Source organism: Triturus cristatus, chromosome 1_2 (assembly GCF_964204655.1).
Source record: "Triturus cristatus chromosome 1_2, aTriCri1.1, whole genome shotgun sequence".
Classification (NCBI taxonomy): Eukaryota; Metazoa; Chordata; class Amphibia; order Caudata; family Salamandridae; genus Triturus; species Triturus cristatus.
This window is the reverse complement of record NC_140580.1, coordinates 875,817,369-875,836,981: the sequence shown is the minus strand read 5'-3', so window position 1 is coordinate 875,836,981 and position 19,613 is coordinate 875,817,369. Positions and strand designations below refer to the sequence as shown.

The window sequence follows — 19,613 nt, the reverse complement described above, 5'->3', positions numbered from 1 at the left end:
TAGTCCACTATCATGTTTTCCTTACACTTCTGCCTTGCTGCAATGAAATGTTAACTTTCTTCCTCCTAACACTGTGTGTTCCACATAAAATCAGTTCTTCCCTGGAAATCTTCTAGTCTTGCTCCTAGAGGTATGCATATTCCACTCGACAGAAATCCACAGGGACTAGCAACATCACAGCTTGAAGCACATCGACAAACGTAGTACTGACTGAGATGTGGGTGTGATCTCGGAGGTCGGTGTCTATGTATGGGTGCATTAATATCAAGCAAAGTTGTACAAAACCGCTGCTGCACAGTGGAACGTGACAACCACAACAAAGTGGCACACAACCGCCATGTCATAATGTCAGAGTGGAACAGGACCAGTCTACACTGGGGTGGCATGGTGAGCAAAAGAATGATGGATTTTACCCAGATCTCTTGACTGGGGGTGAATGTTTTGATTTGTTCTGCATTCCGTCCATCAATTGTGTGTCTTTTGGAACAGGACCACCGCCACAAAGTGGCAGGAGACCACCACCAACAAGACAGACAAAGAATATTTACTGTGCTAAGCATGCTTTATTGGCGAATTCACGTAATGCTGCTGCAGGTGTAAAAAGGCAATGGCTCGGTTTTATAGTAATTGTTTACTCTGAACATTTGGGGCGAACATAACGAAAGACGGTTACAACAAAATTTACTGTTGTGAAAGATCCCCGTCACACAACCTGTGCCTAATAAAAACAAGCTCTGTTCCCTCCTAGGACAGATGTTGTTTGTTTTGGTTCTTGTACCAACTCATCACCGTCCCCAGCTCAGTTACCGCCTTTACATATTAAGCTGGGACTCATGTATATGCAGCGGATCAAGTTATACGGGGGGGATTTGATGTTACTCTTCACAATAAACTGCAGTGATTAAACTTTGATTCAACTCCCAAGTTTCCGCGGCAGGCAACCATGAATAATTCCACGGATAATAGGAGCCGTGAAAGCCCATCCACGCATACTGAGAAGAGAGCTGCTGTTGTATTTAAAACAAAAAACGATATTTTTATATAGCCGTGCGCCCCAGCGTTTCTGATCCTACACACAGGCAATCCAAACCGTGCCAAATACAAGAAATGGCACAAAACCAAAGCGTGCTGAATGTTGGAGCTGTTGTTAATCACTGCTTCGTTTATATTTTTTCGGGGTTTCGTTGCGGTGCAAATAAAACATTTTTCATTTGAGTAACTCAGCTTTTATCATTCTCTGAGCTGCTGCAGAATGGAGAAGGGACAGCTTATCGACTACACAAACTTTAATATTGTCAAACCACCACAAAGTCCTCGCACACTTTTCTCACATTTTCACCTGTAAAATACCAAAAGGTGCTTTTCCTTACCCATTCTGTCCTCCATCACACTTGCCTTTCACGTTGTAGTAAATTAATTAGAATAGTTTTTGCCAAAACGTGGAAACTTATATTTTTTACACTATTTTGTTTTTATTCCAAATTGGTTTGCAAGGAGACGCTCTGGCGACATGGTCCAGGTTTTTGCAGTGACCCCACTCTCTCGACTAGAGAATAACTACTGTGTCCAGATTGTGATAGCAAGTATGAATTTTTAAATAGAGATCTTTTCACATATTTGTTGGCACTAAGAAGCCGTTTTAACAATAAAAGCAACTGTTCATGCTTTATATTGTCTTTTTAGTGTTCTTCTGAAATTTCTGCTCTGAATTGGTGGTTCTTCCACGCTCTGTCTTCTATAGCACAAGTCTTTCTTCACTCTTCAATTGTCATATTTCTCCTTCCACACTCCTTGCACAGTAGAGTGGGTCCTTCCACATTCTCTTCACCTCTCCCTCTCCTGTAGTGTGCTGTGTGGGTACTTCCACACTACAGATGACCGGTCGATCAAAGGTTTTGTCCTGGCAGGGGGATATCACGAGCCAGCTCCAGCTGGGAGGACCACTAACACATGCGTTACTACACGCTCAGGGACCTTAGGCTCACTGTAAAGGAGACCATTCGCCCAGTAAATGAGGTGAACACCAGAGGTGTCACCAGCTGCCTGGGCTTCGGCCTATTACCCTTGGTTGTAGGTCCTGAAAGGTATGCCACTCTATCTAGGTCCAGTCCTCTCCCCTCCTCTGTAATTCCTGTCCTTTCACATCCCCTCTTCTGCACTGTGAGTTGCTCCATGCTCCCTCCTCTGTAGTATTTGTCATTCCACCCCCCTTTTCTGTAGCAGATGTCTTTACACACTCTCTTCTCTTTAGTGTAAGCCCCCTCTGTAGCGTAAGTCCACCAAATTCCCTATTCTGAAGTGTACATCCTTCAACACACTTCTTCTGCACAGAAGATGCTTCCACACTCCCTCCTCTGCAGGGTGGGTCTTTCTAGACTCTCTATGGTAGGTCCTTCCACACTCCCTCCTCTTTAGCGGGCCCTCCCACATTCCATATTCTGTAGTGGGGTCCCTCCTCTGTAGAATTTGTTGTTGAACACTTAATTCTCTGAAGTGCAATTCCATTCACATTAGGTCCTTCCTCGCTCCTTTCCATGTACAGTGTACCATTACTGAGCACTCCTTCCATGCAGCCTTCCTTCATCAATCTCCATCAGGGTGGTCTCTTCATACAAGAAAAAAGTTCCAATCCCCTCTATTCAGAAGTGTATTTAATCACTGCTAAAATACCTCCTGCCTTCTTCAGGCTTTCTTAAATTACAAAATCATGGTTCTTTGTTGGGGGACTGACCAACCACTTACAGCCCCTTTCTATACAGCTCACTCTGAAATTATTTGAACTGATTTTCCTGCACTGAAGAAAAAACCTGAATAGGTAATACAGACAGTGCACCTCATCTGCCGAGTATCATGTGTCTAGAGAACAAATCAAAAATTTAAATCTGGAATCAGCTCAAATATACTCAATGGCAACACTTGAGGAATGTTGTTACACCAATGATGGAGGTAACACAATGTTTAAGACATGAAAACGTTCTGTATATTTGTAAAGGAATAAAGAGATAACTTGAGCAATGCAAAGAAATGCAAGGCCTAAGTCTATCTGGTTACGTCAACTCACCATCAGTGAAAAAGGGATCACGTTTTGATTCCTGGAGGATGTTCGATATTGAATCGGCCTTTGTTTCCAATGGAGCATTTGGTTTAGTAACCGTTGTCAATGAAGATTGGCTAATAACGCCGTCCTCAGCTTTGGGTTCTCGGCTTCTAACCCTAGCAGACATCATGGGATAGCTGATACATTCGAAGCCACTGTGAAAGAGAATCATGTTGACATTTTGTATTACTCCGGTTACGTTAACCATTAATCCAGGTATTTACACAGCAATGATTATCGCAGTAAAGCAACCCTGCAATATGAATGCGGCACAAACATACTGAGTAATCGGATACTTATTTTGTATCTATGATAATGTTTGAGACAGCCCCTATCTTCAGGCGGGACAAGGTTGGCAATTCAAGACTTGCTGGATTAGAGGTGAGGCGATGCCTGCTAATAGACACAGAACCACCTTGCGTGTCCTTGCCAGCAAAATAATAGTAGGATTTAGTTACAGAAGGTCAATGTGACCACAGAAGTGCAAATGAGGAGATACAGAGAGAGACACCTGTTGAGCTCAAGTTTTTTTTAAAACATACGTAAGGCGCCTGGTACTAGATTTCAAGGTATATTTTGGTGACAGTTCTCTTAAAAGTTTACAGAAGGACTTGTGCTCGTTTTGCACAAGTTAAACGTGCTTGGCTATCTTGGAATCTTTTTAGCTGAACCTCTTGGTCATTCTTCCTGCATATATTTATGTAGCTAAAGAGGCAACTGTGTGAAAAAATTGTATTAGGAGTCCTTGAGGAAGATCCAGAAAGGAATTCATTTTTTTACTGCTACATGAACAACTGGTGAGCATTACACAGAACACAAGATATTCAACAATGGTACCATGCGCTGTGAAGATTTCTGGTTACCTTTTATGCCTTTGCTGTATATCCTCCTATTCAGGGGAATCTGCAAGACTGTTCAAAGGTTTTCATTTTATAACAGGCCTTAACAAGCATAGGAATTGAGTTATGTACATTCAATTGCATCAGGAATGAACTGGTATTCGATGGTGTTTTATAATTTCAGGTGCTTTTAAACTGGAGTACACTGGCTTCCTGACCTCTTTTGACAAACCTATACCTGGAGACAAAAAAAATCTATAGGTTGGCTGGGTCTCTCAAGCTCCTTGTTAGCTGTGTTGTAAATGTTGAGAGTGGCCATCAGAGCAAGCAGAGAAATCCCTCCTCTTTGGTTTCCTATTTCGTGTCAGAATGGCAGTTCCAGTTCTAGGCTGAAGAGGAGGTCACCCAAGGGATATGACCGGCACTGGAAGAGAAAAGCGGCAGAGTGCTCTTGGCCAACAGGCATTGGGATAGTGTGGTTGCAATGTGCAAAGAAGAAAAAAAAAGAATAATACAGAGAGGAAGGAGAAAAAATAGGTATCAAACAAGGGACCAAGGTGGGCACCCAACCAATCTAAAGGGAGAGATAGAAAATTACTTCAGTGCAAACAAATCTTCTGAATTAACAAATGGGTAAAAAATAAAACTGCAAACTTTTGAAGCCACTCTATTGGCTCCTGTGCTATCAAAAACCAGTTTGATGTTGATAATATTATGCGTATAGAGTCACCGATTGAACAGAATCAATATATGGTCATGTATTCGCTAAATCAAGCTCCTGGTGCTTTTCTCTAAAAGATGATGTAAGCTGCAGTCTTGGAGGCAGATGTTTACCACAAAAGCAGTGTTGCAATATCTAGATACTATGTAGCGCAGACAATAGGCTGCATGACTTAGATTCTTAACCAATTAAACAGTGATGAGAAGAAAGCTAAATGTGTCACTGTTCAAAGGCACACGGCAGCAATTTCAGTGAACAAAGAACATCAAGTGGCATAAAGTTTCATACAAATGTGGGTGCTCACAATGAGAAAGGCTATTTGTAATGAATGGAATCTAGTAACAGGTATAGAAGCACAACAAATGTTGTGGCTATGGGAATTGAGGGTGGTGTCTACTGGCTAAATAGGGCCTATTGACAGAGACTGCTCCAGGGGCCACTCTCTCTGCTAACACTGCCAAGTCTTCCAAAACTATGAATGCAGTGTGATCCTTCATGCCCCCTTGCAACCTTGCTGCTCACCCGGCTTCTTTAACCACAACATTGAACATCTCTACCAAGGGTTGGAGCTTGGACTCTGGTTTCATATGGAAAGAACTTACAAGGTGAACATCAAAGAAACATTTGCTCTATCAAGTGGATTTCAGTATTCCAATGAAAAGAAACAATTACATTTAATTACTTTTTTTCCTGACCATTCTGAGGAAGAGAACTATTTTTTTTGCGATATACTCAAATTGATTCGACAGGCAGCTATCATTAATGTATCAAAAAGCGTTTCTGCGGTATTTGAAATGTACAAAAAGAGAATGTGATAAGCACAATTCAAGTTTCAAAGGCAACAATATGCCTGCATGAACCACATCATACCGAATATGTCTTTCTTCTGGGTTTAACCCAGGAAATAACAAGCATTGAAAATGCAATAGGTCTCGCCTTTTATTAAGTTAAATCCATTTGCTTTGCTATACAATACCATTAGCAAAGCAAATGGCTTTAACTTAATCAAAGGCAAGACCTATTGCATTTTTAATGCTTGTTTTAGAAAGCAATAAGCTCTTTAAAAGGCCCTCTGTTGCCCGGAAGGAGCAAGCCGCAATAATGACTCCCTTTGGCAGGCCCTGGAGGGGCACAGCGAGAGGCAGTCTGTGGGTCACCACTGCTGCGCCTCCGAAGCGCTTCTGCTGGAAAAACAAGGCTTCTCTGTCACGGCTTGTATTCTTTACAGCCCCGGAGATGTCAGAACACATGTCGGGTTTATTCAGTAATGGGCTTTTTTAATTGTCTCATTTCGATGGAGCGTGACCATGCAGCAGGGTGATTGGTTCTAAGGATCGAGGACCGAGGGGTGCTGAGGGTTGTTATGTCTTATCATGTTCAGCGCTTTTAGAACGTCCGTGGCACGCAAAGGCGCTTCAAAGCGCTGAGTGGGGAACGGCAGAGGAAAGGTCGAGACAAGAGAGGAAAGGAATGAACAAAAAAGGTGGATACAACATGGGGCCTGGGGAAAGGGAAGCGTTTTATTCAATTGGGGATGCGCATGGGCGCTAAACGCTTTCAATGGTACAACCCAAATACTGTCCTAAAGCAATATCAAATCAATATGTGGATATAGGGGTCGAAGAAGGGGAGACGTAGGGGATTAGAAAAAAAGGCATAGGGAGAGTAGGAAAAAAACATGGTTATGTCATGATGGCTGGCGGCACAGCGCTTATTCTGCATAAGGTCGGTTCTGAGCACATTTTGACGGACAGTTGCCCCTTGCAATATGACAAGGAAGATAACAAGGAACACACGATCGGGGGTGTGCAGCAGAAGAGACACGAACACGCATGCTGCTGTTATGAAGGCTTCATGCACAGCGCCCAATCTGCCCTTTGAGAACGAAGAGGGTAAGGTGGGGTCATGAGAAGGAAGAGGAGAAGAAGAGAAGGCGAGGGGGTTTGGGGGCGGCGGGGCGGAGGAGGGTGAAGGGAGAGAGTGAAGAAGTAGAACATATAATACCCTAATGGTTGCTTGCGTTAATGCTCACCATGTGCCGCTTCAAAGCGCTACATTTGAATGAAGGTCTCTGTTTTCCCATCACAACGCGACTCCAGCCACTGCTGAGGTCATTCGAAATTCAAGCCAGCGAGATAACAGATTGGTCAAGGGCACGCCAAATCTTCAGCCTTCACACAATGGAAGAAGGAGGGGCCCGACGTGGGGAGGGAGGGAAAGCAAAAGCACGCCGCCATGCACATGCGTGTGCACATCTCTTGTCCATACGCGTGCACATTTTGTTCACCGTATGCTAATTAAAGTAAACAAAGATGGCGTCCAGCTGTACACATGCGCGTGCATTTTTTTGTCCCTCCGTACGCGTGCACATCTTGAATCAATTACAAAAAGCTCTTGCATGGCAAGAGCAGCCCTGCGCGCTGCTAACGCCAGGCGAGACCTAAAAAAGAAGACTGCAGAAAAGTTGTACACGTTCCTTCTCACACCTACGACAGGAAAGCACCAGTGGCAACAGAATCTTGACTTGCCCTCATATAATTGGCTCTCCTTCATTGCAGCTCGTTTTTTAACCAGAAGTTAAAAAAAATGTGTCCGTATTGCCCCAATTCAGTGCACCTCTACAAAGAGATATGGAGTGAAAAGTACATTATACTGGTAGTAATGCTTACAAGAATGTAGATCGTAGTAACTTTTGAAGGGGGTGGAAGTGAGGGGGACAAAAATTGTAGTAGGAGTGAAAAAAGTAGGAGGTTCATGTCACCACTTCACAGTTCAACATATAAGACAGTTTATGAGCTCTTATCTCTGGTGTTGTTCTACGCCCCCAGTCTTAGTGGAAATAGCGTCCTATGTGTTTTTACAACAGGAGTACCACATTCTTTCAAAAATATGAACTGGATCATTCAGTTTGTAAACCACTCATTCATAAGTAGCGGTTGTCACCATGGATTCAGTCCATTTCTGAAAGGTCGGGGTGCCTTTGCTTTCCAGGGCATCAGTATACATAGTTTTGCCACTGCCAGGGTTGTGTCCAGCTTTGGCACGTCATCAGTATCATGAAGAATAGCAAGTTCGAGAGCCGGAGTTAGAGTTAAGCCATTTGTTGGTCGCGGTTGTGTCCAGATCACCTTCCAAAAAGCCTGAAACGCGGGACTGAACCACAGAATGTGTGGTGTATCCCCCAGCAATCATCATTTGTCCACCATCGAGGATTATGGGAGATTCCGGTCCTATGTAGTTTAAGAGGGGACCAATGCCAAATATAAAGAATTTTAAAATAGCCAGCTTAAAGATGTGCCTCTCTTAGACCTCTGTTGTGCTCTCAAAGTAGTTCCGCCCAGTTCTGTCCTGTGTATGTTTTATGCAACTTAGCTTGCCATTGGGTTTGAAACATCTTTCTAGTAGGTCGGGACAACAAAACGTCCACAATGATTTCATACAGGCTGGATATCAGCTTCTTATAGCTGCCCAATCATGAAAGGTAATTGTGCCAGGTAGGGTCAGTAAGATTGGCCAACTCTTTGCTAAGTTTACAAGTCAATCAGTGTTTGAATTGAGTGTGTCACCAGTATTTGGATTTCTCTATTGTATATTCTGTTTGTAAGTCCGTGAATGGCTTAAAAGTACAGTCTTTGATTATATGTTTGATGATGGTAATGCACTTACACTGCTAGAGAGGCCAGTTAATTCCTTTGCCATCAAGGTGGAAAGCATTGTTAAGACATATGGGTTCTTGCATGTGGGGGAAGCATTTTTAAGGTCTTATGGCTCTCAAAACAGCTTTTGAGGGAATTTAATAGAATCGGATAGGGTTGCTCTTCAGGTTTTGTCATTATACGTTGATAAATCACTTTAGCGGTGATTGCATCCCATTCTTTTCTGTTCTATCTTTACCCAGTCCAGGGTTTTCATTTTGTCACATAGATGCTACACTATTTGTGAGGGGTACTGTGCCACATGGTAGATTCCTGCTTTGGCAGTGTGAGTCCACCTGAGTGTGTAGCAGCATGAAGCTTTGATATAGCTAGTAGTCGAGTTTCAGCTTGCCAAATACAGTATTTGATTTGTTCATAAATGCTATGGAGTTGAGCAGGAGGTACACCTGAGAGTATCATGCCAAAGACATAGCTGAACCCTGGTAGGTCTATCATTTTGATGGTTTGGATCCTTTCCTATCATTTAGACCATTTCACTAGGTCGCTGTGCAGTTGCTCTTGTAATGGTTTAAGATTGCCTGTGGTTATCTTCAGTTTATTCCTACTGATTAAAATACCTAGGTATTTCATCCTTGTCCACAATCCATTTGAACGGATACTCTCCCAGACAATGTGCAGTCATACTTATGGACATGGACATGGCCTCGCTCTTTGACCAGTTTATTTTGTAGCCTGAGAACTTCGAGAATTCTGTAACCACTCATAGTAGAAGGGTACGGAAATGTTGGGGGTTGAGAGAGTCAAGATCAGCATATAGCATCAGTTTCAGACTGTCTGGTTTTGAGTCCTGTTATTTCATCGGTGCACTGAATAACGATGGCTAGAGGTTCTAAGACTAGAAGAAACAGCAAGGGGGACAGAGGGCATCTTTGATTTGTACTCCTGCTAATCAGTATTTTGTCAGATAGAAACCCATTAGTTAACCGCTGCTGTTGGCTGTTCGTATAGGCAGTGAGTCATGGTGAAAATTTCGATCCGCGGCCAACTCAAAGTATGTGGTGAAAAGCTAGCTCTGCTCCACTCTGTCAAACGCTTTCTCCGTGTCGTTGGAGAGAGCTACATGCTCGTCAAAATCATTCCTGGTTTTCCAGAGTAAGTGTAAGAGTGTATGTAAGTGGTTCTGGGAAGTTGTACAAGGTACAAAGCTTACATGGTTGTGATAGATTAGGAGTGGTAGGTCTCCTCCCAATTTGAAGGCCAGGACCTTCACCAGGATTTCCTTGTCACTATTAATCAGGGAAATGAGATGTAATTGTCACAGTATTGAGGGTACTTACCTATTGTAGCAATAAGAGAAATGTATGCCTTGTTGAAAGATGTATGCAACCTATGTGCCAAGTAAGCTTCGCGGAACACACTGCCCAGAAGTGGCACTGGAAGAAGGGCTGTCAATTTATAAAATTACAAGGGGGAATCCGTCTTCTCCAAGAGGTTTTCCTTTAGACATCTGCTTGATGGCTTCTATGATATCTTTATCTCTAATATCAATGTTCAACTGATTTCTCAGTTCAGTCTGACGAGGAACTTTTAATTGATCCAAGAAGAATTGTTCTTGAGGGGTGTCCAATGTAGGTTCAGAAGTGTATAATGCATAAGAGAATTTTGCAAATTCAGTGGTAATTTCCTTAGGGTCAATGAGTAAATTATTGTGAGTGTCATAAATGTATAGGATCGCTGCTCTTGTTGCTCGCTGTTTTATATGGAGGGCAAGGATTCTTCTCACTTTTTCACTTTGTTCTTAGAGTGTGGCTCTCATCTGGAATTGAGGTTTCTCAGCTATCGTGGTAAGAATTGAATTCAGTTCATACTTTTTTGCAGCCTGTTTGTTTAGAGTAGAGACCTTGGGAGAGTCTCAGTAATCTTTCTGCTGGTTAAGTAGGTCTACCCCCAGTATTCTCTGATGTTTGATTGCATGTTTTCTTGCTAGTGCAGGGTCCCTCGTGAATTGTCCTCACATATAAGCCTTGCCCATAGCATATTGGGTCTAAGCAAAGTACTCCTCATTGTTGTTATGGTGAAGATATTACCTATGGTGTGTGAGTAGTTTCTGTTTTTTTACAGACATTCAGAGTTTAGTGTGTCATTCACTAAGTCCTGGCTTTGATGTCAATAGTTGATGATCAAGGGTCATTAGCACATGGGCAAAATCCAATAAATAGCTTACATCTATTGTGCAGGAAATGACCATCAGGAGAATATTGGTGTCTGTTAGAAAGTAATCTATCCCAGTTTCAGTACCTGTGGGGCAGAATATAAAAGTATACCCCCGCTCCATGGGATTTAGGGACCTCCAGTGTTCAATAAGAAATTGGACCTCTAGTAGGCCTTGGAGACACCCCTATCACTATTGCTCTTAATGTCCGGGGTGCCGGACTGGTCTAGGAGAGGGTCTAGTGTCAGATTCCAGTCTCCGCCAATTATCACAGAGGTAAGTCCGCATTCGGTTAACAGTCTACTGAGGTTGGAAAATATACTCTGCTTTGAGTTATTTAGTGCATAGGTAGACCCTAGGTTAAAGTTAGAAGATTAGATACTCAGGTAAACAAACACATATCTGCCACCTGGGTCTCTCCAGGTTTTGAGGATTCTGACCAAGATATTCTTGTGAATGAGTATGGCAACCCCACTTTTTCGGAAGGGAAGCTAATGTTGGCTAGAAGTGTCTGTCTCCTGATTCAATCAAGAGGCAGCCAAATCATGACACACCCAGTGTATGGTGGAACATAAAATTCCCTGATTTGGTATATGACGGTTACTAGCATGATTGTAGGATCTAAAAGGCTTTATTTATGCCTTTTTGCTTAGGTAGAAGGAGTAGAGTCAAAAAAATAAATGCCATACTACACTAGTCTCATAGGAGAAATTAGCTGAGAATGAGACTCTATTGCCATTGTACAGATACGAGCCATGTTTTCTCATGGCCGGGAGGTTTTGCTGGACCTGATGGTGCCATAGAAGACACAAGATTATTGATCTAGGGGTGTCTACCGCAGCATTTTGTCTGATTTGGAGCCGATGCACTTCTGTAACACCAGAGGGAGGTAGAAGTTGATGCTCAGTTGATTCGGCAGAAGGGTGGAGTCGCACGGTGGCATGTTCTGTTTTTCTTCCAATTCTGTAATGTCATACAGTTGTAAGTTATCACAATAGCTGCGATCTTCAAGATCCATCACATTTGTTTTTGCAAATTCCAAAACTGTATTCCCAAGTCAAGGGTATCCTCTAGTTTTTTTCCAATTCTGTGACCCTGGTCCCTGAACATGCTGAGCCTTAAATGAGGTCCTCTCCATATGTATTGATTTCTGGTCTGGGTCCATGTCAACCGTAGAAGATTCCATGTTGTGACATACATTTTAATCTATTTGAGCTCCTGCTGAAGTGCATTGAGCGTTATCTTCTACATTGATAATGGTAAGGTGTTTAATTTTTTTGCTTCCCCCTAGTCAGAGCTTCAGAAAATAATAGCGGTCTTGATGTTTTGGGCTTGGCAAAGTATTGTGATGTTGTGCAGTTACATTAAAATGTTTTTGTTCCTCACCGATTTAAATTGGGTATTTGGGACTGGGGGACAGAGTTTTACATTATGTGTCTGGGACCATGAGGGCCAATTCTCAATTCTCAACCAATAGCAGCTCTTATGGTGAGAGCGCAGTTGATGGTGAAAATTATTTAAGCTGTAGCCTGTTACCCTTTTACTAAAGATATTTTCTCAGTGGTGGTAATCACCTTTGATGCAGTGCAGTGAGGGTTAAAACAAATGCATTCAATGAGAGTATAGCATTCATATCACCATTAGGAGTCAACAGTCATGGTACTGTGCGCATCAGCACGTGAAATGGCAGGTCCCAGAGAAACAGACTTTATCTGGTTTGTTGGGCCCCTTGGATGGCCGCCCGTTGGAGGATCTATGCGTTATTGAGGTAGGGGGTCTGGCTGGTAAAGGGAGAGGTGCCAGGGGGCCAAGGTGGAAGAGGGGACCCTCCTGCTTCCACTAACCTGATGTTGAGAACGGCTCACTCACAGTTAGTTTCAGGGCCCTCTAGGGGTTCATGGCGGAGTAGCAGCAGAGATGTAGAAATAGCCTGTTGGAGGGTCTTCAGAAGCACCAGCCCTTTCTTCGGGCTCAAAGCGATAGGGACAGCGGACACAGAGAAGGTAGGCCGTGGATGCAGTATCAGCGGCCGTCTCTGTTTGTTCTGGGTTTGGGTTCTCTGGGCAGAGGTGCTGTGTGTCTCTCAGGGGTACAAATGAAAGGCAAAATATGAACCTTACACCCTCCAAAGTGCAGTGGTGGCCATAGTAGTGTTAAAAGCAAAACGACAATCGTGAATATTGCCTGCGCCATCTTGTCTGCTGGAAATTTCTATGTGCACATAAGCTACAGTAATTTTAACCTATCAAAGCCATTTTGTACTTTGTTGGCCACCTTTGTTTCACCCTGCCCTTACTAGCATCCCTCTGACCCTCTGACCGACCTGGTATGTGTGCTGGGGGCTAGAAATTATATTGCCGCAACAAACCTCAGCGCCACTTGCTGCCACAAACTCGTTTTTCCTTTCATCTCTGTTTACAGACAAACCTTTGGACACTCTACCCCTCACTACACCTAGTTACACAAACAGTTTCCAAACACCAAAAAGACTCTTGCAACATGATTTATTGCACTGCAAACAGCAAGACTTGTTTTTACCAACAATGGGACCTGTTTTTATCAACAGAACGGACTCTTAGATCTGGCTGGTCTCACATGTTTTAGACCCTGAAGCAAGGTCCAGCTGCAAGATAAGATTGACTCCAAGCTTGTGTAACCATGTTGATGAAACAAATGTATTGTGTCAAACCTGTATAAAAGGAAGAGCCAAAGGAGTTATCAGCAGAACACCTCCCTCAGACATCCCGGTGTCTGCAGTTGACGTGATCTCCTCATGAGAAATAAACCTTTTTCTTGGCTTCCAGTTTCCAGCGCTTGCCTCATTATTTTGATAGCGAACCCAAAGTGAATTAGAGGTGGAACCCTGCACCAGGCAGCATTGAGGGTCTTAGAAGACTCGCTGTCTTTCACAATTGGCGCTCAAACGTGAGGCCCATCAGCGACACGTGGGTCCGGTAGAGAGGTCCTAACGACAGGGGAACGACTAAACGATTGGGGTATACCTGCCTGAGAAGACCCTCGTCTGGCTGCCGATCGCCTGAACTTCACCGGTTCCGAACGGACCTCTCTCGAGTGACCTGCGGTCCTGACTGGGACCTTAGAGGAATGCCGCATTGATTGTTGGAGAGGACAACCAGGCGCTGGAAGGGTAAGACGAAGAACTGTCCACACGGTCCGGGTAAGGTCGTGAAAAAACGACTTAAATTGATTGATTGAATAGTTTGATTGAAATACTAGTATTCCTTTTTTATTGAGTTATTTTAGACATTCCCTGCTTGCAACAATGAAGAATAGGAATATTCTCTCTCTTTGCAGACAGCGAAGGACAGGTAGTGCAGACTTTTTGTCTAAATTGATTGATTGAGATATTAATTTTGACCGATAAATACGTCATGCCTGTTTTCTCTAGATTGTTTGATTGCAATTGTTTTGGACCGGACCGTTTGTTAGAGGTCAGTCAGCCGGCGCCGCCGGAAGGCACCCCTAACAAGGGCACGTACGTAAAGTATGGATTAGCCACCGTAGTTTATAGCAAACTATGGCATAAATACACTAGGAAGGACCGGGTAAATCAGTGGCCACTGACGGGATCTTTTGATCCCGCTAAAATAGAAACATTAAAATTAGCTCTCCACAAAAAGAAAACTAGACCAGCCATGTTTGACAGTTTTGGTTTATGGCGAAAAGAGGCAGTACAAAGAAAGAAAAGAGACGAAGCTAGACAAGATAAAGAAACGTGAAAATCAACTTACCAAGCCTGTAAAAGGTTAGAAGAAAAACTAAAAGAAAAGGAAATGGATAAAAAGGAACAGGAATCAAAAATATCAGGTCAATGCCCTGTTAGAACACCCTCGACTCTTTACCCCGAGTTACCGGCAAAACAAAGGGTAGATGATGATTTATTGTTAGGTCCCCCAATCATATACATGCCACCCCCTTACGCCCCTACTCATCACGTAGTACAACGCCAGGACCCCCAAAGTATAGCCGGAGGTGACACGATCGCCTCGGTCTCCACCGCCTCTGCTCCCACCGAGTCACACACACCAAATGATTAATCAAAGGATACAGTAGTAGAGGGAGGATCAAAAGAAAAAGGAGCGCCCAGGGTCCCGCGATTAAGTACAAATGAGCGAGCAGGCATTGATAAAAAAGTTAAATCCCTCATAGATAGGAAGGAGACAGAAGAGCATGTAACTGACATATGCAACTCCTAAGTTGAAAATCACAAACGATACTTTATTGTACGTCTCTGTTACCACACTCTTACTGCATATGAAGAGAAGTACCAAGATGTAGGGCCTGAGCGACTAGTGGCTCTCTATAGGAAAGTAGACACCGGAGATGAAGGTGACAACGATGTTACCGAACTCTTTTCATCCACACTGTAAGTACGCCGTCACCTCGTGGAACAAGGACGGAGAGATAAGGACAGGACATCTAAGATAGCAGGACCCCCGGTGGAAAAACCAGATAGCATGATGCCGATAAAAGAAGCTGCCCCTTATTGGGTACCACCTAGAGGACAAGGGACTCATGACGATATGAACCATCAAGACGCTAGAGGAAGGGTGGTCTACAATTGGGTGTATTAGCCATGGGACAGACAGGACATTTTGACGTTCCGTAAATCTTTACCGGATTTATGAAAAAAAAACACCGCCTTTTACAACGAGCTAGGTACCGCTCTGGGATCAACAATAATGACACTTGCCGACATAGACTTGTTCTTCGGGTAATGTTTGACAGCAGATGTGTGGAAACAGATTAGGAAAATAGACCATACCGAACTGCTTGGTCATACCTGGGAACAACTCAACACACTAGATAAACAGTGGAACCCTGGTCAAAAACTGGTTAAAGCAATATTGGACCTCCCTGACAAAATAGTGCAGAAAGTGAAAACGCTGATCCCAGAGAAAAAGATAGACTGGTCCATAGTAACCGCGTGCCGCCAGAAACCACAAGAGGATGTCTCAGAGTATTTCTCCAGATTTGAAACTGTGTTCTCCGATTACAGTGGACAAGACATGTCCACCGCAAGCGGACACCACTTATTTGTGCAGAACTATGTCAAAGGACTACTGCCAGATGTATCCCAGAAATTACAAGCCAGTGAAAGTAGTTGGGCAGCATCTAAATTCTCCAAATGGCCCAGTACTATGAGCATCAGAGAAACAAAAATGACAGGGCTACAGAAAGGAAAAAGAAGGACTTGAAGGAAAGGATGATGATAGCACAACTCCAGGGGGCGAATACAGGAAGGGAGCAATAGAAGGGAGGAAACTCACGCCTGACAGGATCCAGACAATTCTAGACACCCCTGTCCCCAAAGATCAGAAGCAAGTCCGCTCTTTGATAGGTCTCACCTCATTTTGCCAACAGTGGTTACCGATCTTTAGCCTCATTGTCAAACCCCTTCTCTCCCTCCTAGCTAAAGACATCCCCTCGCCTCTCCCCTGGACCCCCGAATGCCAGTCAGCCTTTAAAGAACTACGCAGGGAGGAGCCTAGCGCGCAACCAAGATGGCCACGTAGGTGTGAGGCTCCCGAGGACCTCCGCAACCTCCTACGTTTATCCTGTCTTCATCCTGCATCGGTTGAGGGGACTGTGTCGGTGAGCCTGAGCTGAGGTGGTACCCGTTTCCCGTTTTCGAATCGGACCTCGGGTGCCGGAGTGAGCACCGATTGAAGTTTGCGGCCTACTTCTCTCCTGACCCCGGATTCGCGTTTGGGGGCGACCCAGTGGCAAAGTGAACAACAACGGCGGGCTGGGCCTGGCGAGTCGCGTACCCCACACTTTCACTTTCACTTTCGCGCCCCCTTGCCGTTTTCGCAAGTGGGATCGCGGCGCTCTTTGTGTTGGGGTGGCCTCGCTGGGAGACCCTGCCTGCCTGCCTGCTGGGGCCCGCTCTGCCGTCCTGGGGTGGCCCCCCGGAGCTCGTGGCCTTGATTGCTTGCCCTCCACGGCGTGGCTGGTGCGGGTGTGAGACCCGCGACGATGGCCACGAAACAGGATGGGGATCGGTTGAAGGCCAAGTCGACCCGGCGTGGCGCCGCACATCAGGCCAACATCATGGACCGCTACACCCTCCCGAAGGGGTCTCCCGGCGGACCGCACAAGTCCTTTGAGTGCCCCCCGGATGCCCCGGATTTGCCCACGGATCTGACTCTGCAGGACGTCATGGGCGCCATTGCTGAGATGAAGGCCTCGGTGGGCCAGCAGTTCGACACTTTAGCGCACAAAATCGACGCGGTCCTCGTTGATGTCAACCTTGTGAGAGCTGATCTCTCTAAGACTAACGACCGGGTCGATTCTTTGGCCCACACCGCGTCGGGCCTCACGACTGAGGTGGCGGCCCTTCAAACGGAGGTGCGCCGTCTCCGTCAGGCGAGTGCGCTCATGGATCGGCGCCTGGAGGACTCCGAGAGCCGGGCCCGGAGGAATAATATCCGCATCATCGGAGTACCCGAGGGACGGGAGGAGTCGGCGGCGGATCTCTTTGTGGAGGACCTAATCACTACCCATCTCCAGCCTCGGGGACTGAGTAAATTCTTTGCCGTGGAGAGGGCCCATAGAGTTCCCGGTGGAAGACCGAAGGTCGGAGCCCCTCCGCGGCCTCTTATTGCCCGTATTTTTAACTTTCGGGACAGGGATGCGATTTTGCAAGCATCCAGACTGCAAGGGCCGATTAAGCTGGAGAACATGAAGGTGAACTTTTATCCTGACTTCACCCAAGCGGTCCAGAAGCAGAGACTGAGCTTCCTGGGCGTCAAGCGGCGGCTTCGGGGCATGAACTTAAAATACGCCATGCTCTTCCCAGCCAGGCTGCGAGTGGAGGTGGATGGTCGCACTCACTTTTTTGACCGTCCTGAAACGGCCGGGGACTGGCTGGACACTTTGTCTGGGGGTCATGATCGGGATGGTGGGGGGGGGGCTGCGGGAGGAGACGGCCCACTGGACCGGGTCTGAGGTGCTGATGCTGGGACTCACTCCGGACGACGATGTTGACCACTTTCGGCCAAGCTTAGGGTCTTTCGTTTGTTGTACTCGTCTTCCCTCCTTTGGAGGCGGTGCGGGGTCTTGAGGGGGTACTCTTTCCTCCTCTAGGGGGTCCAACTAGTTCCAATTATATAGGGGGCGACAGGCACACTGCAAGTTGGGGGGGCTGTCTGGGCTCATGCAGGGGTGCAGGGAGGGGGAGTTTTGTTGGGGCGGTTGGGTTGGGGTGGGGTATTGTTCATTTGTACCACAAGGCAAAAGTATCGTTGTGCTATTCCTAAAGTGCTCCCGGGGGGACGATTGATCGCTTTCGGCTATGATGGGGGGTAGGGGACTGAGTCTTTTGTCCTGGAATGTTAATGGACTGGGGGACAGGATAAAACGGGGTGTGGTCCTGCAGTTCCTGAAACGAATTTCACCTGACATAGTTTTTCTGCAGGAGACACACCTCATTGGCAACTCCTTTCGTGCTATGAATCGACGGGGCTACCGCCTTCTGGCCCATTCGGGCTTCACGTCTGGTTCAAGGGGTGTGGGCATCATGGCCAGGGCCTCGCTCCCGTTGGAAGATGATGAGGTGCTCCATGATGACAGGGGACGTTACACGGTTCTGGTGGGTAGAATGGAGGGCAGAGTGATTGTTTTTGTTTCTGTCTATGTCCCGCCAGGGTTGCAGACAACCACCTTTGCGGATCTGGGGCGCCTCCTTCTTGGCCTTCCGGAGGGGATTCTAGTGATTGGGGGGGATTTTAACGCTGTGGTTTCCGGAACTGAGGACCGTCACCCCCCTAGGGATCTCCCCCGTGCCCAAGCGTGGTTGTCTGGCCTCTTGGATACCTTGGGGCTGGTGGATTGTTGGCGTTTGAAACATCCCACGCAGATACAGTACACCTTTCATTCCGGGGCCCATGGCAGTCTCTCAAGGCTAGATTATGTCCTGGTGCCGGCGGCGCATGCGGGGAGGATCGGGGAGGTGCGCCATTTGGCGCGGGGTATTTCAGACCACTCCCCGCTCTTGTTGCACTTCGACATTCTCCCGAGGGGAGAGGGTAGGGTGGTCCCGATTAATCCCTGGTACCTGCGTGACCCCACCATTCGCGCAGAGTTGGTTAAGTCCCTTAAGCGATATTTTGACGATAATGTGGGGTCTGTGTCATCTGCGGTCTCTCTGTGGGAGGCGTTTAAGACGGTACTTCGGGGGGAGGCCCTGTCCCTTATTTCCCATTCCCGGAGGCGCGAGCGGGAGGAGGTGACCCGTGTTGAAACTGAGATAACCGAGTTGGAGAGTGACCTAGAATGTGGGGTGACGGATGACAAATTACATGTTCTCCGACTCAAGCAGGCGGCCTATAAGGCCCTCGTCAAGGAGGCGGCCAGGGGCCTCAGTAGAGAGCAACAGGGGAGACTGTATGATGTGGGTGATAAGGCTGGGAAATTGATTGCGTGGCTGGATAAAAAGGAGAGAGCGAGTCGAGTTGTCCCGTCGATTGAGAAACTGGATGGTGTGTGTGTCACTGAACCGGAAGAAATTGTTGATTGCTTCGCAGAATATTTCCGTGGGGTGTATTCCCCGGTGTCCTCCCGCTCGGAAGAGGATTCCCATGCCCTGCTTAGGGACATCGCGCTGCCTTCCCTTTCGGAGGAGGACAGAGTGTCGTTGGACGCCGCCCCAACCTCTGAGGAAATTGCCCTCGCCATACGTTCGGTCGCTTCCGGCAAGGCCATGGGTCCTAATGGTCTTCCCATCGAATTGTACAAGCTGCGACCGGATACGCTGGCGCCGCATCTCCGTGCTATGTTCCTCGCGGCCCGCTCTGCCGGTTCCCTACCGCTAGACCAGCGTCTGGCTACTATCGTGGTTATTCATAAGGAGGGGAGGCCGCGGGACCGGGTCACGTCCTACCGGCCTATTTCGCTGCTGAATGCGGAACCCAAAATTCTCGCCAAGGTGTTGGCCAATCGGCTGGTTGGCGTGGTGTGCGATTTGATTCACCAGGATCAGTCCGGCTTTATCCCTCATCGCAACACTGCGCTTAACCTACGGTGCTTGCATGGGGTGCTCGCGCGTGTCCCGTTTATACGGGAG

General features: G+C 46.3%; 1 protein-coding gene across 1 annotated transcript in view; it reads right to left on the bottom strand.

Annotated features, from left to right (window-relative positions):
• MORN1 (MORN repeat containing 1) overlaps nt 1–19,613 on the bottom strand; it is a 1,183,871-nt gene that overhangs the window by 750,186 nt on the left and 414,072 nt on the right. The window contains exon 10 of the mRNA XM_085609315.1: nt 3,062–3,252. Within this exon, the coding sequence (XP_085465441.1) occupies nt 3,062–3,252 (191 nt within the window). The remainder of the gene's footprint in view (nt 1–3,061; nt 3,253–19,613) is intronic.